The sequence below is a fragment of the Tamandua tetradactyla genome, chromosome 20 (assembly GCF_023851605.1).
Source record: "Tamandua tetradactyla isolate mTamTet1 chromosome 20, mTamTet1.pri, whole genome shotgun sequence".
Taxonomy (NCBI): Eukaryota; Metazoa; Chordata; class Mammalia; order Pilosa; family Myrmecophagidae; genus Tamandua; species Tamandua tetradactyla.
This window is the reverse complement of record NC_135346.1, coordinates 44,355,468-44,377,885: the sequence shown is the minus strand read 5'-3', so window position 1 is coordinate 44,377,885 and position 22,418 is coordinate 44,355,468. Positions and strand designations below refer to the sequence as shown.

Below are 22,418 nucleotides of genomic sequence, written 5' to 3'. Positions count from 1 at the left end.
AATCCGGATGCATACTTCTCAGAGATGATTAAACAATTCCACGTCAAATGTGCTTCTTTTCTATTAATTTATAAAATTATTAATTCACTAGCTCTACTTTATATCATACCTTGCCACTTCAAGATATCTAAAAAAGTTTAGCTATAAATTTATTAATTCACTAGCTCTACTTTATGTCATACCTGGTCACTTCAAGATACCTAAAAAGTTTAGATGTAAAATAAAGAATGAACCTATCCACAATAAACATGGGTATTTTACCAAAAAAATTGCACATAAAACTATGGTGATAATCTAACACTGTCTTCTAGATATAGAGATACTAGCGAAGAGCCATTCCCTTTGCACTTCCTCTTCCACCAATTTAATAACTAAATACAGAAATAGGTCGAGCTCCATGAGGTGGATTAAAAAGGTCATTTCCAGGAGAAAGTTCTTTCTATAAACTAACACAAGGGCATTTCTATAGGGATTATTTTACTACCTTTATTTTAAATACACTTTGGACATTAGGACTTGAGCTTTAATGCACAGAAATAACTAAAATGCTTGTATGGAAAAATGGTTAGACAATTTGAACTTGCCTAACAACTCACAGGCAAAGAACGGTTCCCTGTCCCCACCACTGCCCTGTCAGTATACCGTTACAAGACATCTAGTTTACAGTGCCATTCCCCAAGTACAGCCATTCCTCTGTATTGACAGAAAAAATATTTAAAGTGTCATTTTACACTCTCTACTTTTAACATGTGTTGTATACTTGTAAGTATCCAGAAAGACTAGATTTTTCAAATATCAACTTAAATTTCCCCACGATACACTCAGCAGCATTGAATAAACCATTCACATATAATGAAGGAAATAATCTGAAAGTGTTTTCTAAATAGGAACATTTTGACCTAGAACCCTTCCTCTTCTCGCTCTATCAACCCAGTGGTTGCATCTGCAATACTTAGAGGGGATTTCAAACAATTTCGACTCCACAGGTAAAATGCCCTTGTTTTCAGAACGAAGACTTCACTATGAATTTTAAAACAAAATGTGTTAGTTTACTAACTCTACTTCTGTCATACACTGGTAATTTCTTTAACATTTAGAAAAACTGTATGATACAAAATTAGGATCGTTTGTCCATTATATACACTATACACACAGTGAAGTAAAACAAAATGCACAGAACACACAGGATGATGGTTTATCTTGCCCAGCTATAGACTTACTGGCTTAGAGCCCTTGGTACTTCCTTCTCCCTCCTCCCTGAGACAGCACAAACAGGACGTGTACGGCTCTGGAGGTAGTTTGACCATTTCATTTCCAAAACATATTTCATATGAATTTTAAGCAAAGAAATCTACAAAATGTGTTATTTTACTACCTCTACTTTTACCGTATTTTCTGCACTTCTAAACATCTAGAAAGACTATGTGTTTCAAAAAAGGACTTCAATTTGTTCACTATAGACACAATAGTGTTGAATAAACTGCATACATGAAGCAATGGCTATAACTAAAACTGTCTTCTAAATAGAAACATTCTGATCTAGAGCCCTTCATTTCTCCTGACTCCTTCTCTCCACCACAAACCCAGTGGATGAGTTACAGGTACGTGTGTCACTTAGATGTGGTTTTACAATTTCATTTTCTAAAGTCCTTTTCATAAGACAGCCTCTCTAAGAATTTTCACACAAAGTGTACAAATGTATTAGTTACTAATTCTGCTTTTGTCATACAATGGCAACCTCTTTAATATTTAGAGACTAGATATTATAAAATTAGAACTCATTTGTCCATGTATAGACACACAGTATACAGTACAGCAAAAAGCTAAATGAATGTACATAGAATGCAGGGCAGCAGACTATCAGAAGTTTTCTAGCACACACAAGCAAAACATCTTTTGCAATTTCTTACCTCTCAAAATCGAATCAATGAACAAGTACGAGAGTATGATGTTCAGAAGTGTTTTAACAATTCCATTCCCAAAGACAATATTTCCCACTAAATTTTAAAAGTTATTTAGTGTTATCCTACTACCACTATCTTTAAACACATCAAGCACCTCTAAACATTTAGAAAGACTAGATACGTCGAATAAGAACTTACTTGTTCACTACATACGTAGTATTTTTAAATAAAACTGCACACATATAACAAGCATTATAATCTGCGATATCTCCTAAACATGACCGTCTTGACTTTGAACCATTTCCCTCTCAATTCCTTTTTTCCACCACCATTTCAGAGGACAAGTACAGGCAAGAGTAATGCTTAGAAATGGTTGAACAAATTCACACCCGAAACTCATTTACAGAAGACAAGCTTTCCAATGAATTTCAATGCAAAGTATACAAAACATGCTAATTTCACTAACTCTACTTTATCATACACTGGCCACCTCTTTAACATCCTAGGGACTAGATGTTGTAAAATTAGGACTCATTATATACACCATATACACAGCTAAACAAAATGCACAGAACACAAAGAAAAAATTTTGCCTGAAATTGACCGAGCATGCCATGCTAGCATATTAACTTTTGCAATTGCTTCCCTCTCAGCAAATTCAAACCACTGAAAGAATATATAGACAGGAGTATGCTGCTCACAGAGCTGGTTTAACAATCCCGTTTCCAAAAGACACCATTTTCTATGAATTTGAGCAAAACAATATTTACAAAGTAATATTTTACTACTACTACTTTTAACACACATCAGGCACTTTTATACATCTGAACAGACTAGATGTTTCAAATAAGAACTTAGTTTGTCCACTACATGCAGAGCAGTCTTTGAATAAACTGCACACATGTAACAGCAGTTATCATCTGAAGGTGTGTTCTAAATATGAATATTATGGTCTAGGAGCATTCCTATTTAATCCCTCCACCAAATCTGTGGGCTATAATGCTCAAAATTTCAGAAGACAATGTTTCCCAGGAATTTTAACATAAAATGTACAAGATGTATTCGTTGACTGTTTTTGTCATGTCCTGGCACCCTCTTTAATAATAACATCGAGAAGACTAGATGTTGTAAATTAGGCCTTATTTGTTCATTATATACACAGCAAAGTAAAACCAAATGCACAATCATAGGGACAATGGTTACTATTGCCTCATTATAATGAACACACTGGCATAGAGCCCTTTGCACTTCCTCTCCCTCCTCCCCCAAACCAGTGCACAAAATGTGCACTACTCAGAGAGGTGGTTTGGCCATTCCAATAAAACCCACGATATTTCATATGAATTTTAACAAAAAGATATTTACAAAATGTGTTCTTTTACCATCTCTATATTCTAACGTATGTCAGGCACTTCAGAACATCTAGAAAGAAGATATATTTTAAAAAATTACTTAGCACTATCAACTATGTGTAGAGTAGTGAGGAATCAAATGCACACTCAAAACAATGGTTACATATGAAAATATCTTCTAAGTATGACCAGTCTGGCCTTTTCCCCTTCGTCTTCTCAGCCGTCTGCTCCATGTCCCCTGTCTCACAGAACAGGGATGCATGTCCCCAGGTTGCCTTTTTCACAAGCAGTCTCAATTCCATTTCAGAAGACTTTAATTTTGTATGATTAAAAAAAATGTATTATTGTTTTAACAAATGGGCATTACAAGACATGTGACTTTCCCTGCTTCATCATACCTCAGTCCCAGGTCTACATCTAGAAAGCCTAAATGTAGCAAATGTTTTCTTTTAAAAGGCCAGGGGGTCAGGGGAAAGTTGAGAGCAGCTTTTCCATATTATATAAACACAGGTTTTCCATAAAGCATCGGTAAATCTTTCCAAAGTGGGGTGGGCCCTTCTTACTGAACAAATGTGACACCTCATTCTATTTTTCTCTTTCATTTCAAGCAAGGTCTAGCCACGCGATGGCCCGCTAACCCTCCCACCCGTGGTGGCCCAGGAACTCACTTTCCAGTCTCTAAGGCCTTTGCCCGTCCCTGTCAGGACGAGGTGGCATCTCCTCCAGCTGCACTGACTGGTCACCCTTGGTCCCGGATCTGCACGGCTACGCGGCCTGAAGGGGTGGCCGCGCTTGTGTCCACGTAGACCCACCTCCTGGGCCCTCGAGTCCCCCAACGGCTCTCCGCGGCGTTCGGGAAGCGGCCGTTCTCCTTTCCCCACACGTCTGGGCAGGGAAATCGGGCGGCGGGCGAGGTCCAGGCCCGGGGAGGCCGCCGCGCCCATCAGGACCCCAGGGCTTCGGCCGCTGCCTCAGGGCTGGTCCCGGCCAGCGGGCAGGCGCGGCGAGGACTGCGGGTCGCCGCAGGGCAGGGACGGCCGGACCCGGGTCACCCGCCGACCCCCGGCGGAGGGCTCGGAGAACACAGGCCGCGCTTCGTTTTTCACCCGGCTCTCTCAAGGTATGATACTTTAGCATAAAATTTTATAATTGCATATGAGATACCGTGATAATTATGGGTTGAGTTATTGAGAACAATCTCCCGTTGGATGTGAGAAGAAAATATTAGAAGCTTGATTTTCTAAGCATTTTAAATCTCATCCATTTACGTTTGGCAAAGTACCTAATGCAGTAGTCGGATGGTGTGATGTATGCAATTTATAAACAAAAACAGGTTGGGAATGTTTACTTTTTTTTTTTTTTCACTGCTGAATGTGAGACCACTGGCACAGAGGGTAGCGTTTTAGTGCTTTTGTGATTTGGGATGGTGATAGGAATCATAAATCTCACCGCCTGTCAGAATCCCTACGATTCGTTGTGCTGTATTTCAACAACATTATGAATGCAGTTTCATCATTCTTGACTTTTTCACTAACAGCGGAAGTATATTTTAAGCGTTACTTTGTTTTCAAGATTGATTGGAGTAAGGAGCAAGACAAAGCAGTTCTCTGTGTCCTTGAATCAACCTAGGAAAAGTGTATTTCTGTGATTTGAGAAAGGAAAAAATTTGTAAGATTCTAACGTTCTCTTTTGAATGTGTAAGCTAGGTCTTAGGGGGCAACAATAGCCAAATTAACACTTTTCCCTGTCCCTTCCTTCCACCCTTCCTTGAAATAAGGATATCCAGAAAGTAATGGAGAAGTGCCACAAGATTGGAGGCATGTAAACTGATACAAGGGTTCAGAAACTGATGGAAGGGAGTAAGTGCTCTGTGTGTGTGTGTGCGCGCGCGCGCACGTGCATGCTCATGTTTATATAGTGGGACCGACATTCCAGGATCCTGGTCTGTGACAAGCTCTTTGCATTGGACGTTTAACATTCATTTCCACCTTTGTATAAGACAGGTAAGGGAGGAAGAGAATTTCTTACCCCTCTCATTGTAAATATTTTTAACGAAGAAAGAAAGGATAAGATGACAAGTTAAGGTCCTGTACTGCTCCACATTGACCTTACATTCAATTTAGGGCCCCACTCTTCAGACTATCAGCATTTTGTGAGTGTTTCCAGAAATTTCTATGCATATAGAAATATATATACACACATATACATATATACAAGGAAATATATGTGTATGTGTGTATATACAAAGATATATTTGTATATGTGTATATATACAGCCTTTTCTTAAACAGATGGTAATCGTGTTTTAGAGATTGTATTATCCAACCTACTTTAATTCACTTTGTAATGTAATTTGAATATTTTCAGTATGAGGGGATACAGATTTATCTCATTTTCTTTAGATGTTTTATGACATTCTAATGTTTAGATTTACTATAATTTATTTAGCTATTTCCTTATTTAACATTGTAATACCCTTATGCATATATCTTTGTATACTTATAAGGGATACGTTTATAGAACTGAGATTATTGGTTCAAATGTAGGCATATTTAAATAGATGGTAGAGAAATAAAAGTACATCAATCTATCCTCTCATCAGGGAGAAATTTTCCCATTTTTTCAAATACTCATATTGTTTAGATTTTATGGGCAAACATGGCATTTGATTTTTCTCTTAATTTCTTTTTCTTTAATGATGAATGATATTGAGCATCTCTTCTACAGCCTATTGGAAGGAGGTAATTTTTAAAACATTGGAGTAGGACCCTTCCCATTTTGCTGATTGCTTCCCTAACTGTTACTATACTTAGGGTCACTATTCTAGTTTGCTAGCTGCTGGAATGCAATATACCAGAAACAGAATAGCATTTAAAAAGGAGAATTTAATAAGTTGCTAGTTTACAGTTCTAAGGCTGAGAAAATGTCCCAATTAAAACAACTCTATAGAAATGTCCAATCTAAGGCTTCCAGGGAAAGATACATTGGTTCAAGAAGGCTGATGAAGTTCAGGGTTTCTCTCTCAAGTGAAAGGGCACATGGTGAACACAGTCAGAATTTCTCTCACGTCTGGAAAGGCACATAGCGAACATGGTCAGGTTTCCTCTCTCATCTGTAAGGGAACACAGCGAACACAGCGTCATCTGCTAGCTTCCACTCCTGGCTGCCTGTTTCATGAAGCTCCCCAGGAGGCATTTTCCTTCTTCATCTCCAAAGGTCACTGACTGGCAAACTGTCTGCTTCTCATGGCTATGTTGCTCTCTGCTCTCTCAGAAATCTCTCTCATTCTCCAAAATGTTTCCTCTTTTATAGGACTTCAGAAACTAATCAAGACCCACCCAAATGGGTGGAGACATGCCTCCAGCTAATCCAGTTTAACAACCACTCTTGATTAAATGACATCTCCAGAGAGATGATCTAATTGCAGTTTCAGACATACAATACTGAGTAGAGATTAGAAGAAGTGGCCGCCTTTTCAAAATGGGATTACGATTAAAACGTGGCTTTTCTAGGGTGCATGCATCCTTTCAAATCAGTACAGTCACTACAGAAGTGAAGACAGTGAAGAAGGCGAATTTGAATGAACTTTGGCTGCTCCATCAAGCAGTCTGATTATTGAGGAAACTTGGAAAACTTCACGTGTGTGACTCGCCACCCAAACCCAGCAGAGATAATCGGACGATTACATTGCCTAGATTTTCAGCTATGTAGGATTTAGTCAGCTGTTGTAAGATCAAAGGTGCCCATTTTCATCCCTGGGTCTTGCTTTGGGAAAGTTATTTACTTGGTTAGACCTTGCATGAGAATGCAGTAAGGAGTTTTAGACCTGATTCCCAATGCACAGAAATACACAGCAAAATTATTTACCATCCTGGACTCAGGTAACAGTCCCTAGATCATTGAGTTTGAGTGGGCATCAAATTCTGTGGGTGTGATTCTACTGTACATGCATTAACTATTCTTCATCTTGTTTCATTATTTTCTAAGGCTTTATTTTGTATTGGATGGTGAAAGTCTTGTGGCTAGAGATAAACCAGTATGGCAGTTTTGAGAAGATGCGGAATAAAAATGTGACTGATGAGCATATGAATAATCAAATGTGACATGGATAATATAGCTTTATCTTTGTAACATTACCTAGATTGGGCTCTTATGCTATTAATATGAATTTAAAATGTATTAGTATATTTTTATGATGTTTAAATGGTTTGACTGGTTTGTATTCTGAGACCATTTCTTGTTTTACTCTTTGATCAGATTCTACTCTTAAAATTCACTGCATGGTCTCTGTAGACAAGAAGCAGAAGTTCTCTATGGCTAAATCCTTTCAGTTAAATGACAGAATCCACATTTCCTCTCATTTTGTTCTGAGGCAGCCAATATATTTTATAGTGTACCACATTCTTTTCTTCTTTTAAAGACATTTTCAAGTTTAATATATGTTTTAAAAGTTAGATAATTATCAGGCAAAAACCTGAAACCCTGCAGACCTTAAAAGAATTATGAAGAAATGTTATAAAATTCATATACAGAAACCTTTACCAGGTCTATTTAAAAATTGCAGCCATATATTTGCTGGTTGCATTATAGTAGCATTGTTAATATCATCTACCATTCACAAGCATTGAAATAAACTTATTTAGAAATAATGCTATTTACTAAAAAAATAGGGGAAGATAATATATATATCTCTTTATGTTGGATTAAAATTGTTTAGGTATATTTTGCGGAAAGTGGGATGTTTTAAAGATTAATCTTAACAGGAAAGTCTTTTTCTATGTAAATATCTTGTAACTTCACACTGTATAATGCTGAAAATTTTCCTGATAATTTGTGGTTTTGTGATCTATAGATCTGAGTTAAATTTACTCATTTGAAGATTTCTTACTTTGTTATGGCGATATATTGACCCCCCCCAAATTGTTTTTCTTTATATTTTTCTTAGGGTACCCACTCTGGTCAAATGGAATCATCTACTTTAAAAGTTATTATGAAAGAGAAGTATATAGAGAACAAATCACATGTAATTGTGGTAAAGGATAATTTTTACTAATCAGTTAGAAAACATCAAAGACATAATTGTTTTCTTTGTCCCTGTAATCCATGATGGGTCAGTAAAATTATTTCGTATAATAAATAATATTTTTTAAATGCATTAAATTGCTCTGTACTGAATGCCATAAGAGAGTTAAGTAATCTCTAACTCCTGCTGGAGAGAAGAATAATTTTTTATGGCCGTTTCATTTATTCAACTGCATTTACTGAAGTCGTGTTCTTTTTATGTACTCTGCAAGGCAAAGAGTTTGGGTGGGCCTGTTAGAAGTAAAAATGATCGGTAAAGCACACTGCCTTAGGTATTTTACAAGCTTGGGGATGGGAGGGTATGGAGAAGTAATCATGAAAACAACATAGGATAATGCAAAGAAAAATGAGAAGTAGTCATTAAAGTACAAATGGCATAGTAATAAGTGCTAATGTTAGATTGGTGTTTACTAATTGCTCATCTTTAACAAAGGGCTTGACTCCCCATCATCTCCCCAATATCCATCGCCTTCTCCTTCTCCTTCCCCATCTCATATTTACTGTGCAGTTTATAAGGGACTTAATATTTTTTCAGTAATCCCCCCCTCCATGCTATAGTGATTGGTCTATCTAGCATGTCTGAAGCGGTTAGCACATGGAATCCCTCTGCCCCAGACACTGGTTCAGGAATGGACTTGTTATTTACATCTGGGCAAGTAGACAAGAGGAGAGATTTCCTGAGGGTTTACGGTAAGTTTTTTCCTCACTGTTCTTGGAGAGATTCTTTAAAGGATCATTTAGTTCACACTTTTATCTTAGATGAGGAAACCTGTAGCTCGATTGACAGCTTCTTGGAACCATGAGGAAAGCCAGCCTTAGACTGAATCTGACAACCTCAGAAGGCCCTGCACAATGGAAGAAGGAAACCATGTCCCTTATCCCGTGGCTGAGCCAATGAATCAAGCCAAGCCTGAAGCTTATTCTTCCTCTGGACTTCAAGATAAGTGATCAATAAAGCACTTTGGTATTTCATTCTGGTCTGAGCTGGGTTTTCTCCTGCTGTGCTGGTTTGAATCTGTGGTAGACCCCAAAAAAGCCATGTCCTTTAATCCTCATTGAGTATTTCTGGCTGGGAGCATTTTGATTGTTCCCATGGAGATGTGACCAACCCAACTGTGGATGGTAACTTTTTTTTTTTTTTTTTTTTTATGCTTGAAAATGCCCATCATGATTTTTATTCATTAATAAAAACTGGGAGGACTATAATTACTTCAAAAATTAGGAATGGTCAAATATATTGTAATGGGTCCAAATGGTGAAATACAATACCAACATTAAAATTCAAAATTTTAAAGAATATTTAATAGCATTGAAAAAGGTCAAGTTAAAATATTGCATAAAAAGACAGGACACAAATGTGTACATTTATGATAATCCTAAATTGTGGATGGTAACTTTTGATCAGATAGCTTCTATGGAGTTGTGACTCCACCCATCCATCCTTTAAAAGAGGAAACATTTTGGAGAGAGTCCCTTTTTGTAGAGCTGCAAGAAAGCCAGCAGATGCTGCCATGTTCACCATATGCCCTTCCAGCTGAGAGAGAAACGTTGAACATCATTGGCCTTCTTGAACCAAGTATCTTTCCCCAGATGCCTTAAATTGGGCATTTCTATAGACTTGTTTTAATTAGAACATTTTCTCGGCCTTAGAACTGTAAACTAGTAACTTATTAAATTCCACTTTTAAAAAGCCATTCTGTTTCTGGTATTGTGCATTCTGGCAGCTAACAAATTAGAACACTGTTGAAGTTTAAATAATCTGTATCATTCGCCTTTAAATATGTTTGAGCAGTATAGGGGTGGAAATGGGAGTGGCCCTACTCACTATTACCCCTAGCTAATACAGCTTGGTACCAAGAGTGGTGCTTAAGAAATAGGATTTTAAAAATGGGTTTTTATGATTGGTTTTCTTCTCTGACTGGGCTCAGAGGCACTGAGGACCCTGATTCACATAATAAGAATGATATATGAGGTGAGTTGGCAAAAGAAATAGTTAGAATATCACCACTGGATTCTTCTAATGCTTCGCTTGTATGAAACCAGGCTCTGGGGGATAATGTTTTTGACACCTTTATGGAATTTTGTGGAACTAGGAGGTATAAAGATGTTGGCTGGTTGTTGTTAGATATACTGTATACATTATTGACTGAAAGGGATGGTTTAAGGCTTCAAATGAGAAGCTTATGCGCTGACAGATGTGAACATTTCTATGAGTGTCCTGAAAATATCTTATTTCCTGTAGCTGTAGACTTGAGATTTCTGAAAATCAGATTCAGAATCTTCTTGTTAGAGTAGCAACTTTACAACGTAAACTGAAATCTCAGTCTTGCAAGGTGTCTTCCATTGAAGTGAGGGCATTGATTGGAAAGGAATGGGACCCTGAAAAATGGGATGACGACATATGGATTAATAATGATGTCAGTAGAGAGGTTGAAACCCTAGGTCATGCTGAGTCTTCTCTAGATAACCCCATAATAGTCTGCCCTGAGGACATAGCCACCCAACCTCCAGCCTGATCTGAGGAGTTGCCCACTCAACCTCCACCTGAAAGGATTAGCCCTAGAGTGATTAATCCTATTTCACCAGATGAAACTGAAAATGAATGCCCTGAAGCAAATGGCTTGGAAGATACTTCTAATTCTTTTCATGGCCCACCCCCACCACCCCTTATTTCTTCCAGGGGGACTAAAATCTCAACAGGCCCCAAAAGGGGAGGTACAAAATATCACCCACGAGGAATTATATTATACTCCAAAAGAACTGTGTGAGTTTTCTAATTCATATAGAAAGAAATCAGGGGAATATGTGTGGCAATGGATTTTAAGGGTGTGGGATAATGGTGGGAGAAATATAAAGCTGGATCAGGCTGAATTTATTAATATGGGCCCACTAAGCAGAGATTCTGCATTCAGTGTTATAGCTTGAGGAGTTAGGAAAGGCATTAACAGTTTGTTTGGATAGTTGGCTGAAATATGGATTAAAAGGTGGCTGGCATTACCTGAGATTGAAATGCCAGAACTGCCCTGGTAAAATGTAGATGAGGGGATCCAGAGACTTAGAGAGATTGGAATGTTAGAGTGGATTTATCATGCAAAGCCTGCTCTTACACCCCAGGAATGTCTGGAGGATGCACATTTTACCAGAACTGTGAAAAATAAATTTGTGAGGCTAGGGCCATAATCCCTGAAGAACTCTGTAGTTGCACTTCTCTGTAGGTCAGATATTACTGTGGGAACAGCTGTCACTGAGCTGGAATCCTTAAACACAACGGAGATGATCGCATCCTGGTTTGGCAGGAGCCAAGTGGCGGTGCTTAATCACCAAAGAAATGGTGGACATGGCTATCATAATAGATCACAGACTCAAAGCAGGAGTAAAAGTAATCTGACTTGCAAAGACTTGTGGTGTTGGCTAGTAGATCATGGGGTACCTAGAAGTACAGTAGATGGGCAGTCTGCTAAATTCTTGTTTGAGCTGTATAAAATAAAAGTTCTAGGTCAAGTGAACAAAAGTCTAACTTGAATTACAAAAACATGTAGTCATGGTCCCTTAATCAATTTCCAGACTTGAAACAATTTACAGACCCAGAGACCCTTGGATGAGGGGGAGGCCAGGTCCCTTTTGAGGGGGGGAACCCTGTTACACTGCCACAAATTTATACTGTTAATCTTCCTCCAAGCCTTCCCCAAGGAGATTGACAGCCTTTTACCAGGGCAACTGTGCATTGGGGAAAAGGAAATGATCAGATATTTAAGGGATTATTAGACACTGACTCAGAAGTGACATTAATTCCAGGGGACCCAAAACGCTACTCTGGTTTACCAGTCAGAGTGGGAGCTTATGGAGGTCAGGTGATCGATGGAGTTTAAACCCAGATCCAGCTCACAGTGGGTCCAGTGAGCCCTGGACCCATCCTGTAGGTATTTCCCCATTACCAGAATGCATAATTGGAGTAGACATACTGAGCAACTGGCAGAATCCCCACACTGGCTCTCTAACTCATGGAGTGAGGGCTATTATAGTAGGAAAGGCCAAGTGGAAGCCACCAGAACTGCCCCTACCTAGCAGAATAGCAAATTAGAAGCACTACTGGATTCCTGGAGGGATTGCAGAGATTACTGCCACTCTTAAGGACTTAAAGGTTGCGGGGGTGGTGATTCCCACCACATCACCGTGCAATTGTCCTATTTGGCCTGTGCAGAAAGCAGATGGGTTTTGGAGGATGACATTGGATTATCAACCAGGTGGTACCTCCAATTGCAGCTGCTGCTCTGGATGTGGTATCATTGCTTGAGCAAATAAGTACATCCCATGGTACCTGGTATGCAGCTATTGCTCTTGCAAATGCTTTTTTCTCAATAGCTATTAGTAAGGACCACCAGAAACAGTTTGCTTTCAGCTGGAAAAGTCAGCAATATACTTTCACTGTCCTACCTCAGGGGTATATCAACTCTCCAGCCCTATGTCATAATCTTGCCCTCAGGGACCTTGACCGTTTCTCCCTCCCACAAGACATCACACTGGTCCATTTTATTGGTGATATCATGCTGATTGGACCTACTGAGCAAGAAGTAGTAGCTACTCTAGATTTATTGGTAAGGCATTTGCATGTCAGAGGATGGGAGATAAATCCAACAAAGTATAGGGGCCTTCCACCTCAGTGAAATTTCTAGGTGTCCAGTGGTGTGGGGCATGTTGAGATATCCCTTCTAAGGTGAAGGATAAGTTGCTGCATCTGGCACCTCCTATGACCAAAAGGAGGCACAATGCTAGTTGGTCTCTTTGGATTTTGGCAACAACATATTCCTCATTTGGGCGTGCTACTCCGGCCCATTTATCAAGTGATCAGAAAAGCTGTTAATTTTGAGTGGGGACCTGAACAAGAGGAGGCTCTGCGACAGGTCCAGGCTGCTGTACAAGCTGCTCTGCCACTTGGGCCATATGATCCAGCAGATCCAATGGTGCTGGAAGTGTCAGTGGCAAATAGAGATGCTGTCTGGAGCCTTTGGCAGGCCCCTATAGGAGAATCACAATGCAGACCCTTAGGATTTAGGAGTAAAGCCTTACCATCTGCTGCAGATAACTACTCTCCTTTTGAGAAACAGCTTTTGGCCTACTACTGGGTCTTATTAGGGACTGAACGCTTAACCATGGGCCACTAAGTTGCCATGAGACCTGAGCTGCCTATCATGAGCTGGGTGTTGTGTGAGCCACCAAGCCATAAAGTTGGGTGTGTGCAGCAGCACTCCATCATGAAATGGAGATGGTATATGTGAGATAGGGCCAGAGCAGGTCTTGAAGGCACAAGTAAGTTGCATGAGGAAGTGGCCTAAATGCCCGTGGTCACCACTCTTGCCATGTTACCTTCTCTTTTCCAGACCAGAGCTATGACCTCTTGGGGAGTTCCTTACAGTGAATTGACTGAGAAAGAGAAAACTCGGGCCTGGTTTACTGATGGTTCTGCATGACATGCAGGTACTACGCAAAAGTGGACTATTGCAGCATTACAACCCCTTTCCAGGATGTCCCTGAAGGACAGTGGTGAGGGGAAATCCTCCCAGTGAGCAGAACCTTGAGCACTGTACCTGGTCGTTCATTTTGCTTGGAAGAACTGGCCAGAGGTGCATTTGTGTACTGACTCATGTGCTGTTGCTAATGGCTTGGCTGGATGGTCAGGGACTTGGGAAGACCATAATTGGAAAATTGGTGACAAAGAGGTCTGGGGAAGAGGTATGAAAATAGACCTTTCTGAATGGGCTAAAAACACGAAGATATTTGTGTCCCATGTGAATGTGCACTAGAGAGTGATTTTAACAGAGGAAGGTTTTAATAATCAAGTGGATAAGATGACCCGCTTTGTGGATACCAGTCAGCCTCTTTCCCTAGCAACTCCTATCATTGCCCCATGGGCTCATGAACAAAGTGGCCATGGTGGTAGGGATGGAGGTTATGCATGGGCTCAACAACATGGACTTCCTCTCAGTAAGACTGACCAGGCTGTAGCCACTGCTGAGTGCCCAATTTACCAGCAGCAGAGAGCACACTAGCCTCTGATATGGTACCATTCCCTGAAGTGACCAGCTGGCTACATGGTGGCAGGTTGATTACACTGGACCACTCCCTTCATGGAAGGGGCAATGATTTGTTCTAACTGGAATAGACAGTTACTCTGGATATACGTTTCCTTTGCCTGCACGCAATGCTTCTGTGAAAACTACTAGTCTATAAAGATGGATGGAATGCCTTATCCATTGTCGTGGTATTCCACATAGCATTGCTTCTGATCAAGGAACACACTTTACAGCAAATGAAGTGCAGAAATGGGCACATGCTCATGAAATTCTCTGGTCTTACCATATGCGTGATCACCCAGAAGCAACAGGATTGATAAAATGGTGGAATAGCCTTTTGAAAACTCAATTATGCTGCCAGTTAGGTGGCAATACCTTGCAGGGCTGGGGTAAAGTTCTCCAGGAAGCTGTGTATGCTCTGAATCAACGTCCACTGTATGGTGCTGTTTCTCTCATAGCCAGGATCCATGGGTCCAGGAACCAAGGACAGGAAATGGGAGTGACACCACGCTATTACCCTTAGCGATCCACTAGGAAATTTTTTGCTTGCTGTTCCTGTGCCCTTGAACTCTGCTGGTCTACAGGTTTTAGTTCCAAAAGGGGGAGTGCTTCCACAGGGAGAAACAACAATGATTCCACTGAACTGGTATCTAAAGCTGCCAACTGGTCATTTTGGGCTACTCATGCCCCTGGATCAACAGGCCAAGAAGGGGATTACTTTACTGGCTGGGGTGATTGATGCTGATCATCAGGAGGAAATAGGACTGCAACTACATAATGGAGGTAAACAAGAGTTTTCCTGGAATATAGGAGATCCCCTAGGGCATCTTTTAGTACTATCATGTCCTGTGATTAAAATTGATGGAAAACTGCCACAACCTGTTCCAGGCAGGACTACCAATGGCTCTGAAACTTCAGGAATGAAGGTTTGAGTCACCCCACTAGGCAAAGAACCACAGCCAGCTGAAGTGTTTGCTGAGGGTAAAGGGAACATGGAATAGGTAGTGGAAGAAGGTAGTGATACATAGGAACTACAACCACTTAATCAGTTACAGAAATGAGAACTGAAATGCTGCTTTGTTCATGTTATAATATTTAAGTTGTAAGATATTTAATTTAAAAATGAATATTACCAAAAGACTTGCACCCTATTCTGGGTAGATTTAATGCATTTCTGGTTGTACATGAGACAGTTGAGTATTGGTAGTTGAGGAAAAAAATGTGTCTTTTATTTTTTTCTATTTGGAGATTAAGTATGGTTTAAGGTGATGTGTATAACTGCCAAATTGACAAGGGGTGGACTGTCATGGTCAGCGTCATGTGTCAACTTGGCCAGCTGGTGGTGCCCATTTGTCTGGTTGGGCAAATGCTGGCCTATCTGTTGCTGTGAGGACATTTAATGGAATTAAATCTGATCACATCGGCTGCATCCACAGCTGATGGCATTTGTAATCAGTCAAGGGGAGTGTCTTCTGCATTAATGAGTGATGCTTAATCTAATCACTGGAAGGCTTTTAAGGACAATTCAGAAGAGACAGTCTCTTTTTCTGTTTTGGCCAGTGAGCCTCTCCTGTGGAGTTCATCCAGACCCTTCTTCAGAGTCATCATCTTCACAGCCTACCCTATAGATTTTGGACTCTGCATTCCCATGGTTACGTGAGACACCTTTATAATTTTATATCTATGGATATTTCCTCCTGATTCTGTTTCTCTGGAGAACCCTAGCTAATACACTTGCCTTCATCCCGTCTAAATTATACCCAGGAGTTACTCTTTTAATCTTCACATCAAGCCTCACAGATAGATGATTTTATTGTCCCTGTTTTATGGATGAGGAAATTGAGGCCTAGAATGGTTAAGTAACTTGCCCCAAACCACAGTAGCAGTAAGCGGTAAAGCCAGTATGATAGTAGTTTAACTCCAGGGACCACACTCCTAACTACTGCATCCTACTGTTTCACATGCTTTGGGCAAACCTAAAGAAGTGGTATGGCGAAAGCACTTGATCTGGGCATTTAAAATAGAACATAAATCAGCAGAGAATGGAACTGAAGGAACAGCTTTGGAGTGTAGGACATAAAGTAGCTGAAGCCAGGGTCGAGGCTTTGTGTAACTCCTCAGTGGGATGACAGGAGACAGGACCAATAGGGAAGCTCTGAGGTCTCTCAGATGTTAGAAGGTGAAGAATGAGAAGAAAAAAATGGTCTAACAAGATGGGTGAGTTAAAAGGAGGAAGGAGTTTATTAAAAGGAAATGGTGAATGTAGAAGAAGCAGAAAAATTGATTGAGTCTAAAACAATTCTACTGCTAGTCCATTAGATATTGGAATGACAGAACTAGCAATTGGTTGGACAAAAAAAAAATCACATCACCATGATCTGCTTACTTTAAGAGTTCAGTATTATGATTAATTATCAGGGAAAATTCAGGTTATAATTTAGTAGAGAAGGTGGAGGAAGTGTTGCCTAAAGGGGTTGGTTGAGAATGTGTGTCTAAGTGTTCAAATGAGCACAGTAAATGGTAGCAGGGTTGTTTCACTTTGCTAAAGTTGCCAAAATGCAATATACTAGAAATGGATTGGTTTTTATAAAGTGTATTTATTAGGTTGCAAATTTACAGTTCTCAGGTCATGAAAATGTCTAAATTTAAGGCATCAAGAGAATGCCTTAAATTTTCTGAAGAAAGACTACTGGCATCTGGAACACCTCTATCAGCTGGGAAGGCATGTGTCTGGAGTCTGCTGGTCCTTGGTCTGGGTTCGTTGCTTTCAGCTTCTGATTCCAGAGGCTCTCTCTCTGTGACCTGTAGATCTTCTCTTAGTGTCTCCACGGTATTTCTCTCTCTAAGCATCTGTGCGTCCTCTCTTAGCTTCTCTGGGGAAACTCTGGATTTCTTCTCTTAACATCTCTTAGCTCTCTCCAAGTTCTTGGTCCTTCAAGTTCTGTGGGTCTTTGCTTAGCATTCCGGCGTGTTTCTGTCTGAGTGCCCTCTAAAACGTTCTTCTCTTGAAGGACTCCAGTAAGTGGATTTAGACCCACCTTGTATGGGCAAGGTCACATCTCCATGGAAACAACCTAATCAGAACTTCCCACCCAACAGTATATCGGCACCCACAAGATTGGATTAAAAGAACATAGCTTTTCTAGGGTACATATCAGTTTCAAATCAACTCAAGGGGTATCCACAGATGAGGATAATGGCATGGGATAGAACACAGGTGTGAGAGGAGTAGTGGATTGGAAACAGGTGCATTTTGGTCAATGTTCCCAAATGAGCAAGACAAAGAATTGCTGGAGGTGAAAAGACCATTGCCAGATTGAACCACATCAAAAGATTTCACTTACATAGGGAGACTCTTCCACAGTTCTGATTTCCAGTGCAACACATCCTGCTGGCAGAAGGGAGCTGAGGTGGCTCTGATAACCTGACAAACCTGAAACAATATTAATATTCACAAACAGATGGAGGGTGCAGGCCTATAAAAACAACAAAAACATCAGCTGAGGCTGCCACAACAGTGACAGCCATAGTAATTTGTAACTCCAGTCTTTGAAGAAGAACAGAGCTGCATATATTATTTTTTAATAATCAGTCACAAATTAACTTTAACAATTCCTAAACCTGTTTTTCTCTCTAGCTTGTCATTATCTGCAGATGTCAAAACAAGTGAAATAAATTGACTAGATTTCCTTCAGATGTTTGTTGATAATAATTATTCCCTAAAAAAATAATAATAAGTCTGACAGCAAAAGCTCCTTCCTGGGTCATTACTTTAAAATTTCTTTTTTTATCTGTGAATATCTGGTAGAGATTTTAGATTCTGCCTTTTTCTTTTTCTAAATCATCAAGCTCATTGTTGCTCCTGAAGCATTGACTAAACTTTGCTATGGGGGCTTGATTAAAAATGCACATTCCTGGTCTCTACCCAAGATAGGTAGATTTATTAAGTCTGGTATAGGAACCAATTATCTACATTTTATGTGAGCCTGCTGCCCCCTCTTGATTCTTATGTGTGGATGTCATACCAGGCTGTGAGCAACACAGCTCAAGTCTTCTTGGTGGGCTGGTGGCTGGAGCTTAGGATAGGGAGTTGTGCACCCATTGCCCTGAAAATTTTCTTAATGATTTTTTTTGCCAGCCTTTATTTCTCTATGCTTTGCTTCTTGAGTTAGAGTGTCAAATGCCGGGATAAGGTCTGAATTTGAATCCTAATTGTGACATTTACTGAAGGTGAAACCTTAGCAGAGGCAGGCAGCCTTTTTCTGAGTCTGTTTCTCCATTTGTGAAATGGCCCTAAGAATCTTCCTCAGAAGACTAGAGAAGACAGATGGACAGTGGTGTACCCAATATCTAGTACATAATAAGTACTTAATTATTATCGCCTTGATTTTTATTTTGCACTCTCTTGTTGCGACTGCCTATGGGGTCGTAAGCACTGAAGTTTTTGCTTATGGAAGATTACACTAGATGTGCACACACAGGTGGGAATTTTCTGTTCTTTCCATCCCCTTTATCCTTTTCCTTTGGCCCCAAATTAAGACCCATTAGCGAGTAGCTGAGCCCAGTTATGAGGTGAAGAATGGGATGTGCTACTGAAGACTGGGCACTAGAGCACAAACTGCATGCATTGGGAATCTCAGAACCCCTGCAGGGTGCTAAAGGAAAAGCATAAGGCAGGATACAGGGAGCGTGTTTATCTACTCATGTGTTGCCAGTTGTGCATCCCACAAAAGCTGTTTACATCCAGAGTTTTGGTGTGGCAGATTTCTAGTTTCAGAATAATCATTGAATAGAGCTTCACGAATAGAGGTAGATATTTTGACTTCTGGTTTAGATCATGGATTCCACAAAGAATTTCCTGGAAAGCCTGGATGGTCTTTTTTAATGTAACAGTGCAAAAAAAAAGGCTTTAATAGTTTTAGCATACATTACCAACTGGCAGTTTATGGGCCAAATTCACTCTTAAAATTTTTTACTTAAATTTGCTCTTTTACATTTTTACTTCCTACCTGCATTGTGTTAAAAAAATGGAGTAAGTCACCCAGGTAAAACAAACAAACAAACAACAAATACAACCAACAAAGTCACCTGGAACTCCAAATTCTGGCTTTTCTTGAAAAATCCAGAGATATGATCATTATTGGCCCAGGAGAAGGGAGCAAATTCACCATTGTGTCATGGTCCACGACCGCCACTTGGTCTGTTTCAGTCATTGTTTCCTGCCTCACTGCCCTTGGCATTGGTATTTGTGACCACAAACTTAAGAGTATAGGCTGTAGATTCAAACTACCTGGGTGTAATTACCCACTCCTCCATTATCCTGTGTAAGTCAGGGCAAGTTAATTCATCACTTTGTGTCGATTTCACATCTCCAAAATAGGGATAATGATAATATCTGTATCATGGGACTGTTAACAGAGTTACACAAGAACAATATATGTAAAGAGTATGGAACACAGTGCTAGTAGTACTTAAGGGAGAGTGGGATGGTCATGATGATGAAGAAGATGATGATGATGTTAGCTCAGTTACAATAGCTGCTTCGTCAACAGCTTGGGCTAATATCTGTGTAATGATAACAGCCACTGAGAGACTATTGTCTTTTGCTACATAGGAGGATATTTAAAAGACATTCCTACTGAGCATTGTTGTTCATTGAATGAAAACAATAGTAAAATGAAAGAGAATAAAGGGATATATTAACCTATTTTACACAATCATTTTATGAAAAATTTCAAAAATGCAAAAAAAAAAAAAAGCCAGAATAGGTTAAGCATTTGTATACCCTCAACCTAGCTTCAGCATTATTATTATACTATATTTACTTTCTCTCTGTGTGTATGTGTGGTAGTTAGAGTCAGGTGTCAACTTGGCCAGGTGAAGGTACCTAGTTCTATTACTGTGGCCATGAGCCAATGGCATGTGAACCTCAACTGTTGCTGATTACATCTGCAGTCGGCTAGGAGGTGTGCCTACTGCAATGAATGATGTTTGATTTAATTGGCTGGTGCTTAAATGAGAGAGCTCAAAGTAGCACAGCCCAAGCAGCTCAGCATACCTCATCTTGGCACTTGCAGCTCAGCCCAGGCCTTTGGAGATGCAGAAAGGAATCACCCCAGGGAAAGTTGTTGGAACCTGGAGGCCTGGAGAGAAGGCCAGCAGCGATCATCCTGTGCCTTTCCACGTAAAAAAGAACCTCAGTTGAAAGTTAGCTGCTTTTCCTCTGAAGAACTATATGTTAACTAAAAAAAATCCCCTTTTATTGAAAGCCAATTCATCTCTGGTGTTTTGCATTCTGGCAGCTAGCAAACTAGAACAGTATGTATGTATTTTTCTTTTATTTGCATGATTGCATTTTCAGAAATTGACTCTTCACCCTAAATTCTTTTGCCTGCATCTTCTAAGAAAAAACATTTCCCTGCAATACTTTTGTTACAACTAAGAGGAAAATTACCAGAATTCCATATTACTTATCAAATGATAAGTAGATTTCCTTGATTGTCCTGCAATTATATTTTAAAATTTTAAGAAGAGTTCAATGAATGTTCACACACTGCAATGAATTTTTAGTCTTTTTTAATCTAGAAGAAGCTTGCCATCTTTTCTTTTTATCAGAGAAGTTGTGGGTTTACAGAACAATCATGCATAAAATCCAAGATTCCTATATACCGTCCTATAATTAACACCTTTCATTGGTATGGAACCTTCACTACAATTGGTAACAGCACATTTTTATAATTGTACTCTGCTATCTATTTTTAAATTGTGGTATAGTTCACATAAACTGTATATATTTAAAGTGCCGGCTTTATAAGTTTAGGCATTTATGCACCCAAGTAACCATCACCACAATCAAGATAGTAAACATATACATCACCACCAAAGCTTTGTAGTCCTTCCTTTTTGACCCCTTCCTATCTTGTCCCCCATCCCAGGTAACCATTGGTCTTCTTTCTGTCACTTAAGTTTTGTTTGCATTTTCTAGAATTTTATATAGATGAAATCATAATGTATGTACCATGTGTCTGTTTTCTTTCCTTTAACATACTTATTTTGAGTTTACTCCATGTTTTTGTATCTGTTCTTTTTATTAACAAGTAATATTTGTTTGATGTATAGGTCACAATTTATGTATTCACCTATTGATAAGCCTCTGGGTTGTTTCCACTTTTGGCTAATACAAATAAAAGCTGCTATGGATATTTGCATATAGGTCTGCATTGACATAATGCTTTCTTTTGTATTGGGTATATTTCTAGAACTAGAATAGCTGGATCATATAGTAGATCTGTGTTTAACATTTTTTTGTGTGTGTTTAACATTTTTAAGAAACTGTGAAAGTGTTTTTCAATGTGGTTGTGCCATTTTATATTACCAGCAGTATTTGAGACTTCCAGTTCCCCCTTGCCAATACTTGATAACTTATGTTTTAAAATTTTGTCCATGCCCTTGTCTTTAAGTTTTGCCCTTATTTTGTTTGTTTATGCTTTTCATGACATTTGAAGATTCTGAGAAAGTTGACTTGTAGAAAAATCCACATTCTGGATTTTTTCCTCTGTTTTTGAAAGTGTTTTATAGAATGCTTAATTGGACATTTTTACATCACAGACTTTCATGGGCAAGCATCTTAATTCTCTGGTTGGTAGCTCTAGGTGAAGCTAATCATCTAATTGTAATCATACAATCATCTTCAAGAAACAAGAATACTGGAACACATCACAGCTCTACAGTTCAGGTACTTCCCTCCAGCCACTCCAATATACCATAAACTAAGAAGGGGCTGTCTATATAATGTGTAAGGATAACCTCTTGACTCAATTTGAAATCTCTCAGCCACTGGAACTTTTCGTCTCATTTCTCTCTCCCCCCTTTTTGGTCAAGAATGTTTTCTCAACATTGATGCCAGGTCCCATCTCATCACAAGATTTCTGTCCTACATTGCCAGGGAGATTCATACCTCTGAGAGTCATGTCCCACATGGAGGGGAAGGGCAGTGAGTTCACTTGCCA

The 22,418-nt window shown here is 39.5% G+C and overlaps 1 protein-coding gene across 1 annotated transcript; it reads left to right on the top strand.

Annotated features, from left to right (window-relative positions):
- Window positions 1-1,927: 1,927 nt before the first annotated feature.
- On the top strand, window positions 1,928-21,586 carry LOC143664335 (uncharacterized). Its single transcript, XM_077137986.1, has 3 exons — window positions 1,928-1,943; window positions 4,063-4,376; window positions 13,717-21,586. Exons 1-3 carry the CDS (start codon window positions 1,928-1,930, stop codon window positions 13,804-13,806), a joined length of 420 nt encoding a protein of 139 aa, XP_076994101.1. The 3' UTR covers window positions 13,807-21,586.
- Window positions 21,587-22,418: the final 832 nt, after the last annotated feature.